Genomic DNA, 21,250 nt, shown 5'->3' with positions numbered 1-21,250 from the left:
TTATTAAATAGCCTACTTAACATAATTCTTGTTTGGATTTGTATGATAAATACACGAATTTTCATAGCTATAGCTAAATATATATATATATAAATATTTAGCTATGAAAATTTGTGTATTTATCATACAAATCCGAACAAGATCTATGTTAAGAATGTAATAACTTCTTTATTTTTCTGTTTTCAATACGAAAAAACAGTGGTTTACAAAAATCACAGCAATATGTAGTGTTTTCTATTATACTATGGATCATAATACGTAACGATACAGTTTGCTTTGTATGTTTTAAGTTGGACTTTCACATAAACGTGAATCACAATTAATTATAAATACTATAAAAAATATATTTTTACTAAAATAACTATTGTTATGACTTTTTCTACGACACGTCTTATAAACATTTTAGGTATTCTTTGAATTGTTAAAATCTCGGTGTTAAAATGTTTTTACTTCCCGTTCAAAAATGTATCTTTATTTATAGATTGGAGAGTTATTCTAATAATTTATTATGTTAGCGAGTCCGAATGTAAAAGTGTCTTTAGTTGTATTTTCAAGGTATCGAAATATTTACGTTGGGCGCGTCCACTCCCTCCTGTCACCAACTCGGCCCTGTACATGCTCCTGTCACAGGCCGGCAGAACCGCGCAGTTTGGCAACACCAGCCTAGTCCGATGGAAATAGGACAGGGGCTTCGACCCCGCGGCTGACCTTCCCAGAATACCCAGGGCTGGCGGATCCGCCGGGCAAGGTCGGTCCTGAGATAGTGAGAGATACCAGGCAGTGATAACATGAGATTGTACCTTGTAAGGAGCTTTTGGGGGTTGCCGTGAAAATTAATACGTAGTATGCTAAACGTGTTCAATTTTCAAAATTCAACATTCTATATAACATCTGACAGAGCATTTTCATTTAAAAGAAAAATGTTTAAAACTAATAATATGTAATTGTATTTATGAAGCTTTATACTGTACCATTGTAAGTTAATCAAATTATACAAAAGTAATGTGCCGCTAATTTACATTTCAAATATCATTAAAGTGATATTTGACTTTTTTACTTTCTCAATCACACATCTGTTATTACCTGATGCCACGTTCTGCTAGAGGATACTCTCACCGCCTTCTATAGACTACGAGTGACTGAACTAATGCTAGAACCTTCACCTTGCAATTGTTATCACTAGAGATATTAATTAACTCTTACACTCGCCATCTTTACGAGTCATTCATTACCGAGTATACGAGTAAGTAATATTATTACACAAGGTGTGGTATATATTACAGTGACTAGGCTGTAGATAATAGTACGTAATATGAAAGAGATGTCGCAAGGTAATCCACGTAGAGAAACGTTTACATGGCAGCGGCACTGCTCACTCAACAGACGGAAGTGAAACAACCATCGGAGATTCAATAGTGTTATAAGCGTTGGCCTATATACAGAGAGTTGGGTTCAATTCGGTGCGACATAATGGGTTGGCAGCAGCCGGCGGGGAATCCCGAATGTTGCCAGCTCGCCCACGCACGCACAAGCGCGGACTGGCTACAAGGAATGGGAGTGTATGGTGGTGCATTCGCAGCCACCGTAATACTGGTGTGTCGTCCTCACTCGCGTAGCAGACTATATCAAAGCAAAGGTACAGCAATCGAATAGCGAAAGTGCCCGAATATATGTGCATTAAAAGCCATTCGCTTAAAATAGACTATTGGAATATTTTGTAGATCTAAAGCGCTTCTGAGAGAGGAATAGGAACGAGACAAAATTGATCACTAAGAAAGTTACGATTTATATAGTAGCTTAGAGTTTCAGTAGTCCATGTTAGTGGGGAAATTTAGTATCCACCCACGTGGATCGGTAAAATTACCGATTGATTGCAACATTCCATTTTGTCATGTGTTCACTAAACTGAACCCTCCTGCCTGACAATTCTGGTACAAATTGCACATACGTAGTATCAGTTTGTTGCCAGTCTATTGTATCAACATTTCGGAAACCATTCCTAAAAAAATCCTAGTAGGCCTATATGAGTAAACTCAGTATACATTTTATGGATATTAGATTAAATATATACCAATAAATTAGTAACAACGATTAGACTTGTTGTACAATAGTAAATAGTTAGGTTCAGTCAGACGAACAAGCAATTCGTCTAAAAAACTGGCCGCATTTTCGGGTATCGCGTCACGTTGGTAAGATTGATCTACTAACTAAAAATTTCTTGTAAAGTTTTTCCTAAAGAGACTTATTAGAAAAGATTATACGTTTATATTCCAATGTCCCGCCGATGAACCGGTTCTGTCATCTCCCATTTAGGAATATTGTGAGGTGCAGTATAGCATATTATCCCATTCTAATGGTGACGTAATGCTGTTTCGATCTTTATGCAAAGAGCAAGAAACACATATACAATAATTCGTTATCCCTAATGAGACAAATAACTGGCGTGGACTGCTAAAATGTATTATTAAAACAAGATACAATTTCGTTAAAAAATTTAAGCTGTCTTTGAAACCAAGACTGTGGTTAAATTAATTTGTTCAAGCATTTTCTCTGCAAATACAAACAAGATCGAAATTATTATATCTTATTTGGAACAGGTTATTGGGGTTTCTATAAATATATATCTTGTAATGTAATGGCTGCAGACACTCAAAACTCTCAGATTTGTCCTGTTGGACAAATAAAGAGTTATTATGTGTACAAGATTTTGTCAGGTGTCTTCATGAAGCGTGATTGAATGACGCATCTTACTGAAGTGGTGTTCGGCATCACTGTATCTTAAGTGAAAGGCCAATTGAGTAATGTTCTAGATTTGTTTGATTGTCTGCGGCAGCTTTTGAAGTGCCGCTCATATCTAGTGTCGCATTACATAGTCATAACTCGGACTCAGAATTTTTGAATGATGTTTTTTCGATCAGGACTTTATTTACGACCATTATTTCTCAATCAACTTGGAACACGAAGCAGCTGTAACGCGAAACGTTTACGTGTATACTGTTACAGTTCTTTCATCTTCTAACGATCTGATTATTTTGCAGATTGTCAGTCTGATATGATGAAATAACGAATAATAAAGAAAGAATGTTCTTGAGCAGCTATTGCCCTTTAAAGAAATTGAAAAGTAGTTACACAATCGTGAATTTCTGTTAAGAACAAATCGTGATAAATACAAGATATACATGAGTGCATGAGTCATACATATTTAAAAACTGGTTTTTTGAAAAGTTGCATTCGATATTCGGTTGATAAACAAATACAAATGTCGTAAATCCTCTTATAAAAATAATCTTTTAATAGTATTATCAATCAATATCTTTGTTAAAGGTGAGTATGTAATATAAGCTGAATAAAAAATAAAAAAGTTCATCTATTTTGATATTTTCAGCTTGAATTTTCAAAAATAGTTTATTTACCGCATGGAAGAAAACATACAATGAGCTATTTTATAACGTGTCATTTCTAATTTTAACGCAGACAAGAGACTTGAGAAAAAAGTGTCCCTGGAGATATAAATTTTGAGAAAGCCAGTTAGCGTGGGAATGATCTCCTTGAACATGACACTCGGTTGGCAACACTGGTGCCTGTCGCAGACCGATAAACAGCTGGCCGCTTGTCGCAACAGCTGACCGGCAGAAATACACCCGACACTTCCATCTTTTTGTCAGCTGATACTTACAAGCACAGTCATAAACATGGTCGATTTATTAACCAGCGAACCTTGGGTCGGAAGGATTATTGCTGTTTGGGATATTGGTGGAAAACAGACAAAACATAGGTTTTCAGTGGACGTTTTTCCTTCATTCATGTTTGCCGATATTGTGAAGAAATCATACCATTAGTTCGGCTTCAAGTCTGATAACAATTGCAGCAGTATAATCTACAACTTCCAACACCATGATGTTAATCTACTTGGTTAATATAAAATGTGCCACGACCCCTGATATTCCTTGATTGATTGAAGGGATACATATTTACATGGACCACTATATGTCAATTCTCTAGTAACAGTTTATACAGCAATTCAGTAAGATTCGTTTGTTTTCTTGGCCTCAAACACTGTTGGAACGCACAAATGCGTCGAGCATTCCTTATATTTTTCTCGATTCCAAAATTATTATTAATGTAATTTTAGACTGGATCAATGATTTCATAATTTTAAACGTTATAATATGCAAAGTTTTACAAGAAACATATTAAATTTTGAAGCGACGTTTGTCTATTTCTTTTTTTTTCATAAATTAAATACATGTCAAGAAGACTGCACAATCTCAAGAATTTAGTTATAAGTAGTTAGAATAAGCGTTAGTTGTGTAATTGTTCTAGTTTTATAATTGCCATTTGTTACTTTTTGTTTAAGGGATTTGAAACATATACTTCTCACACTAAATATGTAAATTGGCCTACTGAAATATTTATAAATAAAAATATAATTCAATAATAAACGAAATGATTCAAAACAGTTCTATATTACTTTTTTTAGAAATTAGACATGGGCTGATTAATCCTGATGGACCATCCCAACACAACTAATGATTATGCTGTATTGTATTATTTGTAGATTAAATATTATACTTTTGTATTTCGATAAAACCTCGAAATTATTAATTCATTCTTCTGTCTACAGTTGATACCACAGATTGCATGCATGTCACTAGACTATTTGTTTATTGACTTCGAGAACTGGTCGAGAAGTCCTAGTTATATCATTAACATGACCTAGTGCACGCTAGCGGACTCTGTTAAATGGTTAAAGCTATTAACCTCTGTGGCATTTTTTGCTTAACCAAATAACAAATGGTAAAGCAATGACGTGAGCGATGGGTTGTTTAGGGGCGGTATACTTCCTCTACTCCTTGTCGGGCAATCAGTAAGTTCGCGGATGATTGAGTTGGCGGAGATGTTCGACTGACGTCTCTCCGCTATTCTGGGCCCTGACGTCACGGCCTCTGCGTAACTCTACGCCACGGTATCCAGATACACAATACGATGTGGCGCGGCGCGGCGCTATGTTCTCGTCAAAGCGATCTACGTGGACCCAGGCGCGGTAACGGGAGCGGCTGTTTGCTCGAGCACTTGGCGAATCCGTTTCCTCGCATAGCCCCTTGCTGATTCTACCAGCACCGCATTTATAGACTCTTATTTATAAACAAGCAAAACTAAATCTGAATCTGAGGAGGTTATTTTAAGAATGATCTCAGTAGCAGTGTTTATTTAGACGTACACAATTTTATACGATTCTGACCATATCAGATGGGAATAGAGGTAATATCAGTCGTAGGCAATGTGGTAGTCTTTGAAATCTAATGTATTGTTATTTTTTTTTACCTTAACTTATTCTATACAAGCACTTCCTGTTCCTAGCGTGTTCAGGGGCTTTGAAGTGGTTAAATTACGGATCGCTTTGCTGGTTAATAACTGTGGAAAACAACTATTTTACAAGTGCCTGAGGTATTTGTTTTAGTTTTTTATTGGCGGTGGATGATTTGAAAGAATGACGGGATTTCGGATAATTTCCATCAGTATATTATACAAAAAAGAACACTAAGTTTTCTTGTATTAAAATATATCCTCTTCTTCAGATGACTAACAGATTTGAAGACAATGCTACACACAAACAAATTATTTTTTACAACGTATGACGACTTTCTCATCATAGCATAACTTGATAACAGAACATGTTGTACATTAAAACAAGACCTTTCGGTTCACATAACCCAACATTCAGGTAGATTTCCATTGCCGTTCATTAGACTTGTATATTGAAACTTACGTTACGGAACCACATAGTTTCTTAAAAGCCAAAAAATGTCCATTAAACTTGTTAGTTCTAAAACTTTCTAAGCTCTCGGCTTCTAAAAACTCCCGGCCTTTGTGAGCTTTTGAGAGTTCCCAAACTCCGAAAGCTCTCAACCTCTACCAACACCCCGATTATTGGCAGCTTTAGAAGTATTCGAGTTATGGGAATTCTCGCCCCTGAGTGCTCTCAGTCTCTAGGAGCCATCATTCCCTGGCTGCTCCCGACCTATACCAGTTCCTTGTCTTTTGGAGCCCTAAAACCTGATAGCCCTCTGGCGCTAGGAATTCCCGGCTTCTGGCAGAAGCTCCCGGTTTCTGGTATCTCATTAGGACATAAGGAATCTCGATCACCCTATTTACAGTTTTCAATTTCTGGAAGTTCACGGTCCCGGGATGCTCCCAGTCTCGTTCTCCCAGTCAACAACAACAATTCTCGGCATCAGACAGCTCCCACCTTCTGGAAGTTACCAGATTACGTACATCCTCTGGATTTTGTAGCTCCCGGCCTATGGAAACTCCCAGCCCCTAGTGCTTATCGGCCTTTTGACGCCTCTACTTTTCCAGTTCCTGGCCTTTTTGAGTTATCGGCTTCATAAAAGGTTCCGGGATTCGGCGGCCCCCGTTTTTGGCTGCTCCTGGCCTCGCACAGTTTCTGGCAGTTACCGCGTTCGATAGTGACCGGCCTCCGGGACCTCTCAGCCTCTAGAACCTCCCGGCCTCTAGAAAAGCTCGGCCACCGCCAGTCCCCGCCTTAGGCAGTTTCGATCCTCTGGTACCATCCAGCAGCGTACGGTGTCAGGTAACTTTCGTCCTCTAATAACTCTCGTAAGGTAACTCTCGGTGTATTGCAGTTCCCGGTCTTTGGGAGATCTCGCCCTCTAGGACCTTCCGATCTAGAGCAGGTCCTGGCTTTCGCCGGCCACGCAACCTCTGACTAGTCCTAATCTATGGCAGGCTGTCCTCAGGCAGCTACTCACGACGTCAGTGAGTCTCTAGGTCCTCCCGGCGCGTATAAAAGGTTTGTGTATAAAAAGGTTTTCATGGGCCCTCCGCCTCCTTGACTTCAAAGCCGGGTATGAGCAATCCTAGTTTCAATAGAAGATCTAATTCGGTTTTGGCTAAATTATGTTACGTCATCAAATACTTGACTTGTATTATATCTTGATGTACTTGTATTCATCAAGAGAAGAGTAAGTATTTCTAAGGAGGGAGTTGGACGGGCAGGACAGGTGGTAGGCATCATTTCGTGTAATTCGTGAAGTAAATGTAATTTTTTACAGCTCGAGTTTGATTCATCTTTTGACGATGTTAAAACCATTATGGTGATTTGCATAGCGGATGTATTGTATAAGCATCACAATTAATTAATGGAGTGATATTTTCGGTTATGGAGAATAGGTACAAAGAAAAAGAGAGTAAAATCTTCATATGAAATGTTTCCTTCGAAGGGAATTCGAAATAAGGATATTGTTTCAAGAAATAGATAAGGTTTTTCAACTATTTTCTTAGTTCGAATGGTTTTATTAACTTTAAAAAAACCATTTTTAGTTAGTACGTTATTTACTATTACGTAATAGTACTACGTTATTATTCTATACGTTATTTTTATAAGGTGTTACTGTGAAAGATAATTAAAATTTACTTGTCCTTAAAATTATGTTATTCGTCCGAGTCCTAATCTTCTTTTGTACTATCAGGAACATTTTGTCATTTCTTTATAAGCGAAACTGGTTATGTCTCTGAAATGTAGTGCTGACTCATAACACAATACGGGTCTGTCGTCACACAATATCACTTGGCGCAGTTCCTGGTCGTCTCATAGCATCAAGCTTTTAATACGTTTGTGTCTCACCCCTTGTGTTCATTGCTCACAAGTTTGAAGGAATTCTCCACCGGGGGTTTCCAATGTAATCATATGTATATCTACAAATGGAACAAGAGTAACCGTAGCTGAGAGAAATGTCACGCCCATAATTCCGCGCCTCACCTATTCCATCACTTAATAATATATACGTTTCCGATCAAATTCTTGCAATGTATGGAAAAACATACTAGCGTATTTTAATTTACTTTCTGTATGGTTTGTTCGCAACAATTTAAACATTTATTCGAACTGGTCTACGACACAATTCTTTTAGGTTGTTCATCTCTTATTCCACAGTTCAATAAGGACTTCAAAACTTATCTGCTGCTTACTGAGTGACAGGATGTTTTATTGTGGTAGATTGCGGCCATCTCCTGCTGAGACCCATGGAATAGCCACTATGAACAGAGAAGTGGGCATTAGGTTAGTCATGCTACCTTGGATAAAGGAGTCAGTTTGTTCCAGCCAAAACGAGCAGGGGACGGAGTTCTCTCGTTTACAGGCCGATTCCAGCATCATGCTCAGTAAACTACACCTATCTATCACTCTTTTACCCCAATACCTCGACATTTGCTGTTAGTAATGTGCCATTCTGGCACAATTTTCTGTATCCAGTGTACGAACCCGTCGTAAGTATGTAAGTTAACAGAAAGGTTGAAGGTACAATTTAATTTACAAACATGTGTTTGAATAATCTAGCAGTTTGCCCGCTATCTGGTTAGTTCTTATGGTTTGTAAAGATAATTATATCAATTTGTGGTCATGTTGCAGGGGTCATGGTCTAGCAAGGGTTCCACAGCTACGGCTCCAGCTGCCACCTCCACGGTCAGTCTCATCTTCCTGTCTGTTACTAACAAACCTTCATCTAGCAGATTGAAATTAGAAATAATTACGTAATTGAAGAATATAATAATGATTACTCATTACAAACAGTATTTTTTCGACTACTTCTCAGAAAGTTAGCTCAACATATAAAACATTTGTGAATAGAGTGGACGTGTAATATTTGTATCTTAAAGATTAGCCATTCCTACAACTCTACAACCATAAATAAGGGCATAAAAATGTTTGAGTTTAAAAATTAGTTGCAGTATAGACGTTATTTACAGTGTACCATAGCCAAATATAAACGTACACAGCTAGCATTGATTGGAGGAATAAATAATATGGGAATCTCGAAGACAAAAGGAATGTCCTTCAGGAAAGAACACTGACCGAGGCTGCTCCATGAAAGTTATTGAAAAATTAGTGCTCAAAACGTCACATAATAGACTAAACCTTGAGAGTACAATTTGTTTTATTATATTTCCATGGACTTTTGGGTTACAACTATTTTAGAATACTGAAATGAGAGTTTCTTCAACGTACAAGGTAGGACTACGACTAATTGCATGGAGTTACAAGTACCGTCAATGAACTCAGTTTTGTCTATATAGAAAAGAAGTTTCATGCAAAATGTCATGTATATAGGTCAGTTTGTTTTCGAGATATCGTGTGGACAGACAAACAGGTAGACAGATATAAATAATATACTTTGAACCCTTCAAGTGACAGGCTTCGCTAATGCTCAGCAAATTTAAGCCAGAATAAAGGAATTTTTACCTTGGGAAAAATCAAACAATTAACCAAAATTAGGGAAATGGTTTATGAGCAAACACAAAAATGTACTAGCAATATTAATTATTTCTGTCAATATTACTCTCATTGAACATGAACGTTCCTCGAATGAACTTTGTTTACCCAGGTTGAGGTAGTATTCAGCGGGATAGTAGTCTAGGGTCAATATTGTTTGCAAAACGAGGATCTTATGAAACAGAATAAGGGAAGGATCGGTACAGTACAAAGTCACAGACCGGGTTTACAATTGCGTTATCTCTTAATTCAGATAAAAAGTTAACCCTTTAACCACGAGGTACCGGCATTCACATGTGTTTGCATTAGAGTATGAATTTACTTACTAGAAGATTAGATTTTTGTATTACCATTTATACCACACTTGCCTAGAAATTGGACTGAACATTAATTAACTTACCTACGCACTTTATTTACTCTTCTTGAATTGATTAGACCAAGTGTTACTGGTATTACCCTTCCGGTCATAACGAGACGTGTTAGTTGTTCACAGCATCAAGGTATGTGTACAAAACCGAATAAATACAAGATTCATGATTCAAGATAAGCGTATGCGCCAGTCCAATTTTCAGCAAATCAAATATCTCAACAAATGTTTTTAACCCATGATCAAAACCCACCTGAAAAAAATACCAAAGTGTAAACTATATTAATTTAAGTTTAGAAAAAGGAGAATTTCCTGAAAAACTAAAAGAATCTGTTATTATACCTATATATTAAAAGGGTTCAAGGACAAGTTGTTGTAACTATAGGCCAATATCATTGTTGTCTTCGTTTGCTAAGATATTTGAAAAACTAGTTAAAGATAAATTATTGCAATTTTTGGAAGAATCCAGTTTTTTTAGTAAAAATCAATTCGGCTTTCGGCAAGGAATGAGTACAGAGACAGCGTTGCACGATTTTATGGATACAGTAACGAAAGGACTTAACAACAAAAAGAAAATTACTGGACTTTTTTTAGATATTACTAAAGCATTTGACACGGTTCACCATGATATACTTCTAGATAAATTATACAATGCCGGAATCAGAGGAGTTGCCTATAACTGGTTTAAAAGTTATCTGTCTGGGCGGAAACAGTGTGTTAAAGTTAAAGATTCGAGAAATAAATTTGGGATGTAAAATTTGGAGTACCTCAAGGGTCGGTGTTGGGAGCAACATTATTTTTAATTTATATAAATGATCTATGTGATGGGAGTTATACTGGAAAAGTAACCTCTTTTGCTGATGATACAGCACTATGTTATGTTGAAGATGCATTGGAAGATATAAGGGTCAAGATTAATTTTGATTTGCAAGCTCTTAGATGGTGGTTTTCTAAAAATAACACGGTGTTGTCCGGAGAAGACAAAATATATAAATTTTAGTCTCAGAGGAAATTTTAACTTTGAAAATAGCATAATTTACAAATTTTTGGACTGTATACGTAAATAACAATAGAGCATGTAACGCAGAGTGTGGACTGGTAAAGGGTGAGAAATCTTTGAAATATTTAGGAGTTTGGCTGGACAAACAATTGAACTGGAAGATTCATCTAACATACTTGAAGAACAAACTGAATATTGTAATTAGAATCTTTTATTTTTTGAGGAATATTTGTGATGAAAAACTCTTGAGAATGTTATACTTTTCCTTAGTCCACAGTAGGATAGATTATGCGATCTCGTGTTGGGGAGGGACGTACATATCAAATCTCAAACCTGTAATTACAATGCAAAAACATTTTATACGAATGATATTGAAAAAGAGAGTAACAGAGTCATCTTTTCCCTTGTTTTTGGAATTGAGGATTCTACCTCTCAGATATATGTATGTGTACAAGGTACTAAAATTATTTTATATAAGAAGCAAAAATAGTAAAGAAAGTAATGAATATAAATTGAGATTAAGGAATGCTGACAGTTATACCACACCAATGCCAACAAACACCTTCTTTTTAAAAAATTATTCATTTTAGCACCAAAATTGTTTAATGCATTACCTTGTCAAATTAGTAATCTGTCGCTTATACCATTCTTGAAATGTATTAAAGAGTGAGTATTTTCATTGCAGAATGTTGAATGTTTATTAAATGTAAATTAAATGTTTTTAAATGTATTTTATGTACTCTTTTGATGTCCAGTTTTATAGTACAAAACTAGTGGGAGGGATATGCATTGTTAATGGCCATGGTTTAATAATAAACACTAATGCTGAAATAATAGTATTTTGTCTTTGTATTATGAGTTATGTATGAAATGTTGTATTGTTGGTTGATAGTGAAATGTATGTGTGGGTGTAGGAAATTGTACAATGGATAGTATTTGTTTAAAATAGATGTAGACATAATGAGAATTATAATTTATAATTTATTGACGTGACAACGTCTTAAATTAGGTTGCGGCTCGGAGTCACTCATGAAAAAGTGTAACGCCCGGTAACGTTACGATGCCCGTCCAGTGGGTCCGCCGCACGGGATCCGCACGGGATAAAGCAGATAACTGTGGGTCCGCCGCACGGGATAAAGCAGATAACTATGTTTATTCGTGAAAATGTGGAGTGCTTAGATTCGTCATTTACAACAACTACAACAATAAAGGTAAATAATTGTACACTGATATTTCATTATCGTAAACTATGATTGATTGATTAATTGTTAGATTGACACAAAAGTTGAGAAACTGAGTTTTTAGGTTATGTCATACTATTGACAAATGTTGATAGTGTTAAGTAAATTATTAGTTTAAATCACTCTGCAATCAATCGTAATTCAGTCGATTGAGAAGAAACAGCGCGTATTGCTAGTCAAACATTTAAAATAACAAATTATAACCTCTAACCTGTCATAACAGTGCGACCAAACAAACGAACTAAACCGACCAATCACCACGCGCGGAGTTAGAATTTAACTGTGTTTAGCAAGAATTTCAAATTCCAATTTTAGTAAATGTTTTATTCAACTTTACCATTTACAATAAAAAATTTTAATTAATTTCAAATTATGTACAATGTTTTAGTAAACAAAATATATTTCTATAGTTAAAATTTGTGCAATTCTTATTTTCATTCAATTCCTTGTTCCTATTGTGCAATTTAATAATATTCATATCAATAAATATTCTACCGAGAAAAAGACGTTGTCACGTAAAATCTTCGCCCGTAAAACCGACTTTACAGACAACCATAATTTTTTTATATAATTAGTATATGTGTGATTTATCTGTTTATCTTGCAAGTATGAATCTGAATGAATTTTGTTGGAAAGAGGGTTTTAGGATTATGTTATAATATTTGAAGATGTATAATTGTTGTTCTATCACTGCTAGTTCTTTTATTTCTATGAATTATGTAAAAGCCTCAAAACAGGATTTGCCTTGGAGGCCAATACTTTGTTTCTCGGTATATGTATGTATGTATGTGTGGCATGAATGTTAATGTGTCAAGGTCAGCCAGTACTGATATACTCTGTAATCGCGTGCTATGCACAAGATTATTTTCCTATGTATGTGGTTTGCAGTTATATTTGTTGTATATTTGTATTGAATATGTTGTAATGTGTGCATATTTATGAGAAATAAAGTTTATTCTATTCTATTCTAAACTGTACCACACAATCGTGGTTGACAGCTTGGGCTGAGCATAACGTCATCTTACGTTATATACCTATATGACTCACCAAACAAGTTAATATTATTTCCACTTTAATCACAAGCAATAAAATCAATATGCATTGAATCCATTTTACTAAGAATGAGCGTGTAATACGCATCGTGTTCCCTATAATATTAATTTGGTTCTATTTCATTACATTGACGCTGTGGAAATCGGGTTTTGTCATGATGCAATGGCATGTTTGAAAAAGCCTTATATATATGTGTGTTGTACACCTACCTTGTTTATTTAGTAGTAGTTATTGGTAGTGTGAGTAGCCATCATCTAGATGCAAGATGGCATGCGAGTTAGTTTATTTATCCTGTAATTCTAACTTACATCAAACCTGCTATAACACTACAGCAGCAAATATAATCAGTGTATGATAGGATAATCGTACTTTTACTGCAAAAATCTGTTTTTATTGTAAACATGTAAACGAATTTTGATTGAAAGCTTTGGAGGACTAAAATTTTAGAGTTTTACTACAAATACAGCTGGCGTTTATTACAAGTAGGGAACGCCTATGGTTTATGTTCAAATTCACGTTTAACACCTCGCTACATGACCCAAGAAATTGTAGTGATCAAAAGCGCATTGAGCATGGAGAACGTACGTAGACGCACCGGTGGAAAGTTTTCACCTTCGGCCAATGTTTTGTTTTTATTATTGTCATTACATAAGGTAAATTACACAAATAAATGTGATAAATACTTATATTGTAATGAAAACTGTTGCAACAATAGTTTTCAACGAATGTTCAGTGGAACTTACATAAATATTTACAAGAAAATAAATATGTCATTTTCTTCACACAATGTTCTTTTAAGGGGGTTTCTTTAAAAATAGCCGAAACATTTATATACTTTAAGGTTTGAATAAAATAATTCCCTTCATAATAAAAACGAAGAAGTTTATGGATGCGTGTTAATCTTATTTTTAAAATGAGATACCAAATATAAATCTACTACTGAAAATAAAAAATGTTTGTGAGGTTTCAATGTTCTTCTGGAGGGACTCAAAGTAGTTTCTCTAAGGCCGGCTTTTAACTATAGTCAGTTCCATAAACTGTTTAAAATATAAACGTAACGTTATATGTATGATCCCAAAGGTGGTATTTTTTATAGGAAGAAAATTAATAAAACACGTGTTGAAATTCACAGACCACCTCTCCCGCCAACAATTATGCACCGTGCATTTCTGTTTTTAGAGGAACTGCACTCACAGTTAATGATCTCACGGCATAACGTTTGGTCTTACTCCCACTCGTGAGCTAGACTAATTAATGATGACTACGCGAACATTAGCGGAGTGTTTATATTTTAGGAAGTAGTGATCAGGACGCTGCCCACGCTTGGCCCGGCGGCAAGGTCGCTCTCTAATGAGGGCTGGAGGGGACACGGTATAACGTATAACCATTATGTATTTATAGTGGCCACCTCAGACTAGGGCAGTAATGAGCACACAACACTTGCACGCCGTTCTCAGAACACACCTTCGTGTCCGTGGTCTACTCTCGTGTGGATTTGGCACACCTACGGCAACGTTTGGCACAGACTGAGACTGGAAAATTATTTTTTAATTGCTTGAAAAGCCAAGAGATGCTTATTAGTTTTAAATTTCTTAAATACAGTAACAATACAAGTCGTGTGCACTTATTTTATAGAGTACCTTTTTAGTTAGTAGCACCGTCTTTGGGAAAATAAAGATAACGTTCACAGTTTATGAAATATTTATACTAACTTGAGAGCTCGCATAAAAACAATGTTAAACTTCACACACTTGTACGCTGTAATTTTTAGCAGTAGAACTATGGGTTACATCTAATTTAAAATCTGAAGATTAATTAACAAGCACTCAAACGCTTTTTCGTTTTTATTGTAAAGTTTACAATTGTATTCGAACCACAAAGTACACAAAAGGTTTAGATTTTCAAATAAAACCCCTTTTAAAATGTCTAAAATTAAAAAACGTTCATACGCGAATTACTTATATCTTTAAACTGACATATCTCACCATTCTAAGACTAAATACGCGAAATCGATTGTGTTGAAGTTTAACATTGTTATTTTGAGGTTAAAATTAAGATCAAATAAGAAAACTGTACCTTATTGATTATCCATATCAAAGCGGCAAAACGGATTATTATTAGAGCGGCAAACGAATGTATTTAAAAAATGCTTCAAATCAAAAATAGTTTGCATCAATGCTCTACTGTGTGATTGCTATACGCGTATTTCTATAATATCTACTAATATGATTGACTATCTAATATGATTGGCATGATTATGTTGAACGTCTTGGGTGGTTAGCTTTGATTTACTTTTCGAAATTCATTTTGAGGACTAAAATTTTAGAGTTTTACTACAAATACAGACCTCGCTACATGACCTACTATTTACTACTATTTATGATAATATCATAAATATGATGTATGATATTTATCAGCTTTGTAATGATAAATACAGTTTTAGAATTTTTAAGTCATAGACAATATTAGAATATTCCATTTCAGAGCCGTTCGAAGAAAGAGTAGTCCAGGGCAAGCTACACCACTGTTTTATGGTGAAATAGGAAACTCAACACAGTCATATATTTATTATAAAACTATATGTCTTAACAACTATTGTATTTTTATAATATGACTGTGTAGAAATGATCACTATATGCTATTATTATTTTCACTTATTATATTTATGTTTGTTGGGGAGCAGTGCCGAGGCTACGGTCGCTGCCAACCCTAGCAACGACCCTGATATCCGAATTCTAAATATCCCGGAAACAGAAGAACTCATTAAATAAGTTAAAAATTAAGATGTCAAAAACAAATCCGACATTAATCTTCGGGACAATATGAAAGTAACATCTGAACACTATTACAACTATTACAATTTGAATTTTATCTACACAAAATTACATTTACAAAGTGAATGAACATTCTCCACGTGATTTCTGACTGCCTGGTATTTATTATAAGGATTTTTATTCCTCCTGTCAGGTCTACAATATCATTTGCTTGTGCTCTAAGACTGTTAGCGAATACAGGAATCTCAAAACAAGGTAGATGATAATGATAGTGTTTTACCACAGAATAATAGTACAATTGAACCGCAATAGTAAATAATTTTACATTAAGTAAAAAAAAATAAACCTATCAGTCCATTCAATCAAAATCATATAATAACAACTCTGTTCATTCACACAAAACTACATTCATTGGACATCAATTCCAACCCCATTCTGATTTTCATCTTTAATTTAAGAACGTTCCTAGCGACACATCATGATATTATTAACAGAATAAAAAAGCTGTTGAGATGTAGCTCCGACCAGTTTGACGAGTGTACGAGCACTACGCAGGGCAGTGTATCAGTTGCCACCCAAAGCAGTATGAGGTAATTGACTCCCCCGGCCTATATATCTCTACATCAATGTTGACATGTAGCCCTGACCAGTTTAACGAGTATACGAGCACTACGCAGGGCGGAGTATCAGTTGCCACCCAATGTAGTATGAGGTTATTGACTCCCCCGGCCTATTTATCTCTACATCAATGTTGACATGTAGCCCTGACCAGTTTGACGAGTGTACGAGCACTACGCAGGGCGGAGTATCAGTTGCCGCCCAAAGTAGTATGAGGTAATTGACTCCCCCGGCCTACATATCTCTACATCAATGTTGACATGTAGCCCTGACCAGTTTGACGAGTGTACGAGCACTACGCAGGGCGGAGTATCAGTTGCCGCACAAAGTAGTATGAGGTGCTTGACTCCCCTCGGCCTATTTATCTCTACATCAATGTTGACATGTAGCTCCTGAGCCAGTTTGACGAGTGTACGAGCACTACGCAGGGCGGAGTATCAGTTGCCGCCCAATGTAGTATGAGGTTATTGACTCCCCCGGCCTATATATCTCTACATCAATGTTGACATGTAGCCCTGACCAGTTTGACGAGTGTACGAGCACTACGCAGGGCGGAGTATCAGTTGCCGCACAAAGTAGTATGAGGTGCTTGACTCCCCCGGCCTATTTATCTCTACAACAATGTTCACATGTACCCTGTCCAGTTTGACGAGTGTACGAGCACTACGCAGGGCGGAGTATCAGTTGCCGCCCAATGTAGTATGAGGTTATTGACTCCCCCGGCCTATATATCTCTACATCAATGTTGACATGTAGCCCTGACCAGTTTGACGAGTGTACGGGCACTACGCAGGACGGTGTATGAGTTGCCGCACAAAGTAGTATGATGTGATTGACTCCCCCGGCCTATTTATCTCTACATCAATGTTGACATGTAGCCCTGACTAGTTTGACGAGTGTACGAGCACTACGCAGGGCGGAGTATCAGTTGCCGCCCAATGTAGTATGAGGTTATTGACTCCCCCGGCCTATATATCTCTACATCAATGTTGACATGTAGCCCTGACCAGTTTGACGAGTGTACGAGCACTACACAGGCCGGAATATCAGTTGCCGCACAAAGTAGTATGATGTGATTGACTCCCCCGGCCTATTTATCTCTACATCAATGTGGACATGTAGCCCTGACTAGTTTGACGAGTGTACGAGCACTACGCTGGGCGGAGTATCAGTTGCCGCCCAATGTAGTATGAGGTTATTGACTCCCCCGGCCTATATATCTCTACATCAATGTTGACATGTAGCCCTGACCAGTTTGACGAATGTACGGGCACTACGCTGGACGGTGTATGAGTTGCCGCACAAAGTAGTATGATGTGATTGACTCCCCCGGCCTATTTATCTCTACATCAATGTTGACATGTAGCCCTGACTAGTTTGACGAGTGTACGAGCACTAAAGAGAGCGGAGTATCAGTTGCCGAACAAAGTAGTATAAGGTGCTTGACTCCCCCGGCCCATATATCTCTACATCAATGTTGACATGTAGCCCTGACCAACTTCACTAATGCACGGGTACGCAGGGCGGTGTATCAGTTGCTGCACAATGTAGTATGATGTGATTGACTCCCCCGGCTTATTTATCTCTACATCAATGTTGACATGTAGCCCTGACTAGTTTGACGAGTGTACGAGCACTACACAGGGCGGAGTATCAGTGCCGCCCAATGTAGTATGAGGTTATTGACTCCCCCGGCCTATTTATCTCTACATCAATGTTGACATGTAGCCCTGACCAGTTTGACGAGTGTACGAGCACTACGCAGGGCGGAGTATCAGTTGCCGCACAAAGTAGTATGAGGTGCTTGACTCCCCCGGCCTATTTATCTCTACATCAATGTTGACATGTAGCCCTGACTAGTTTGACGAGTGTACGAGCACTACGCAGGGCGGAGTATCAGTTGCCGCCCAATGTAGTATGAGGTTATTGACTCCCCCGGCCTACATATCTCTACATCAATGTTGACATGTAGCCCTGACCAGTTTGACGAGTGTACGAGCACTACGCAGGGCGGAGTATCAGTTGCCGCACAAAGTAGTATGAGGTGCTTGACTCCCCCGGCCTATTTATCTCTACATCAATGTTGACATGTAGCCCTGACTAGTTTGACGAGTGTACGAGCACTACGCAGGGCGGAGTATCAGTTGCCGCCCAATGTAGTATGAGGTTATTGACTCCCCCGGCCTATATATCTCTACATCAATGTTGACATGTAGCCCTGACCAGTTTGACGAGTGTACGAGCACTACACAGGCCGGAATATCAGTTGCCGCACAAAGTAGTATGATGTGATTGACTCCCCCGGCCTATTTATCTCTACATCAATGTGGACATGTAGCCCTGACTAGTTTGACGAGTGTACGAGCACTACGCAGGGCGGAGTATCAGTTGCCGCCCAATGTAGTATGAGGTTATTGACTCCCCCGGCCTATATATCTCTACATCAATGTTGACATGTAGCCCTGACCAGTTTGACGAGTGTACGGGCACTACGCAGGACGGTGTATGAGTTGCCGCACAAAGTAGTATGATGTGATTGACTCCCCCGGCCCATTTATCTCTACATCAATGTTGACATGTAGCCCTGACTAGTTTGACGAGTGTACGAGCACTAAAGAGAGCGGAGTATCAGTTGCCGAACAAAGTAGTATAAGGTGCTTGACTCCCCCGGCCCATATATCTCTACATCAATGTTGACATGTAGCCCTGACCAACTTCACTAATGCACGGGTACGCAGGGCGGTGTATCAGTTGCTGCACAATGTAGTATGATGTGATTGACTCCCCCGGCTTATTTATCTCTACATCAATGTTGACATGTAGCCCTGACTAGTTTGACGAGTGTACGAGCACTACACAGGGCGGAGTATCAGTGCCGCCCAATGTAGTATGAGGTTATTGACTCCCCCGGCCTATTTATCTCTACATCAATGTTGACATGTAGCCCTGACCAGTTTGACGAGTGTACGAGCACTACGCAGGGCGGAGTATCAGTTGCCGCACAAAGTAGTATGAGGTGCTTGCCTCCCCCGGCCTATTTATCTCTACATCAATGTTGACATGTAGCCCTGACTAGTTTGACGAGTGTACGAGCACTACACAGGGCGGAGTATCAGTTGCCGCCCAATGTAGTATGAGGTTATTGACTCCCCCGGCCTATATATCTCTACATCAATGTTGAAATGTAGCCCTGACCAGTTTGACGAGTCTACGAGCACTACGCAGGGCGGAGTATCAGTTGCCGCACAAAGTAGTATGGGGTGCTTGACTCCCCCGGCCTATTTATCACTACATCAATGTTGACATGTAGCCCTGACTAGTTTGACGAGTGTACGAGCACTACGCAGGGCGCGTATCAGTTGCCGCCCAATGTAGTATGAGGTTATTGACTCCCCCGGCCTACATATCTCTACATCAATGTTGACATGTAGCCCTGACCAGTTTGACGAGTGTACGAGCACTACGCAGGGCGGAGTATCAGTTGCCGCACAAAGTAGTATGGGGTGCTTGACTCCCCTGACCTATTTATCTCTACAACAATGTTGACATGTACCCTGTCCAGTTTGACGAGTGTACGAGCACTACGCAGGGCGGAGTATCAGTTGCCGCACAAAGTAGTATGAGGTGCTTGCCTCCCCCGGCCTATTTATCTCTACATCAATGTTGACATGTAGCCCTGACTAGTTTGACGAGTGTACGAGCACTACACAGGGCGGAGTATCAGTTGCCGCCCAATGTAGTATGAGGTTATTGACTCCCCCGGCCTACATATCTCTACATCAATGTTGAAATGTAGCCCTGACCAGTTTGACGAGTGTACGAGCACTACGCAGGGCGGAGTATCAGTTGCCGCACAAAGTTTATGATGTGATTGACTCCCCCGGCCCATTTATCTCTACATCAATGTTGACATGTAGCCCTGACTAGTTTGACGAGTGTACGAGCACTAAAGAGAGCGGAGTATCAGTTGCCGCACAAAGTAGTATAAGGTGCTTGACTCCCCCGGCCTATATATCTCTACATCAATGTTGACATGTAGCCCTGACCAGCGTCACTAATGTACGGGTACGCAGGGCGGTGTATCAGTTGCCGCACAAAGTAGTATAAGGTGCTTGCCTCCCCCGGCCTATTTATCTCTACATCAATGTTGACATGTAGCCCTGACTAGTTTGACGAGTGTACGAGCACTAAAGAGAGCGGAGTATCAGTTGCCGCACAAAGTAGTATAAGGTGCTTGACTCCCCCGGCCTATATATCTCTACATCAATGTTGACATGTAGCCCTGACCAGCGTCACTAATGTACGGGTACGCAGGGCGGAGTATCAGTTGCCGCACAATGTAGTATGATGTGATTGACTCCCCCGGCTTATTTATCTCTACATCAATGTTGACATGAAGCCCTGACCAGCTTGACGAGTGTACGAGCACTACGCAGGGCGGTGTATCAGTTGCCGCCCAAAATAGTACGAGGTGACTGACTCCCCCGGCCTATTTCCCAACATTGAGTTATGGCACGGTTCCGAAATTGTTTGCTAATCTCTTCTTTTACTACAATGTGTGTTTAAGTTATCTGCACCGCTTATCGAAATTTTACGATTTTTAACTCCGAAGTGGTTTAAAAATTTGTACTATGTATAAAGTCTTATTAAAAGATAAACTATGGAGATATAGATTTTCACACGACCAATTTACATTGTTAATCTCATGATGCTTCTTTGCCTTTGATTTATTATTATCATAAAACGCGTTTTATTAATACAATTTGAAATAGTTAGTACTAATTACTATGTATATTAAATTAATTTCCATAGTGATGTGTTACATCATATATATTTTATTTTAATGCAATTTTACAAACGTATCCTATTTTTCAGATTTTAAGAATTTCCAGCGTCAATGGCGAG

At 38.2% G+C, this 21,250-nt stretch overlaps 1 protein-coding gene across 9 annotated transcripts in view; it reads left to right on the top strand.

The window, feature by feature from the left end:
- LOC124361680 (FH1/FH2 domain-containing protein 3) overlaps window positions 1-21,250 on the top strand; it is a 178,396-nt gene that overhangs the window by 25,544 nt on the left and 131,602 nt on the right. For all 9 annotated transcript variants that reach the window (XR_006922390.1, XR_006922389.1, XM_046815671.1 and 6 more), the window contains exon 2: window positions 8,432-8,485. Coding sequence is in view for 7 of the 9 variants with exons in the window: in XM_046815671.1 (XP_046671627.1) it covers window positions 8,432-8,485 (54 nt within the window). In the remaining 2 variants the exon portion in view is untranslated. The remainder of the gene's footprint in view (window positions 1-8,431; window positions 8,486-21,250) is intronic.

Source organism: Homalodisca vitripennis, chromosome 1 (assembly GCF_021130785.1).
Source record: "Homalodisca vitripennis isolate AUS2020 chromosome 1, UT_GWSS_2.1, whole genome shotgun sequence".
Taxonomy (NCBI): Eukaryota; Metazoa; Arthropoda; class Insecta; order Hemiptera; family Cicadellidae; genus Homalodisca; species Homalodisca vitripennis.
This window is presented reverse-complemented; position numbering and strand designations above follow the sequence as displayed.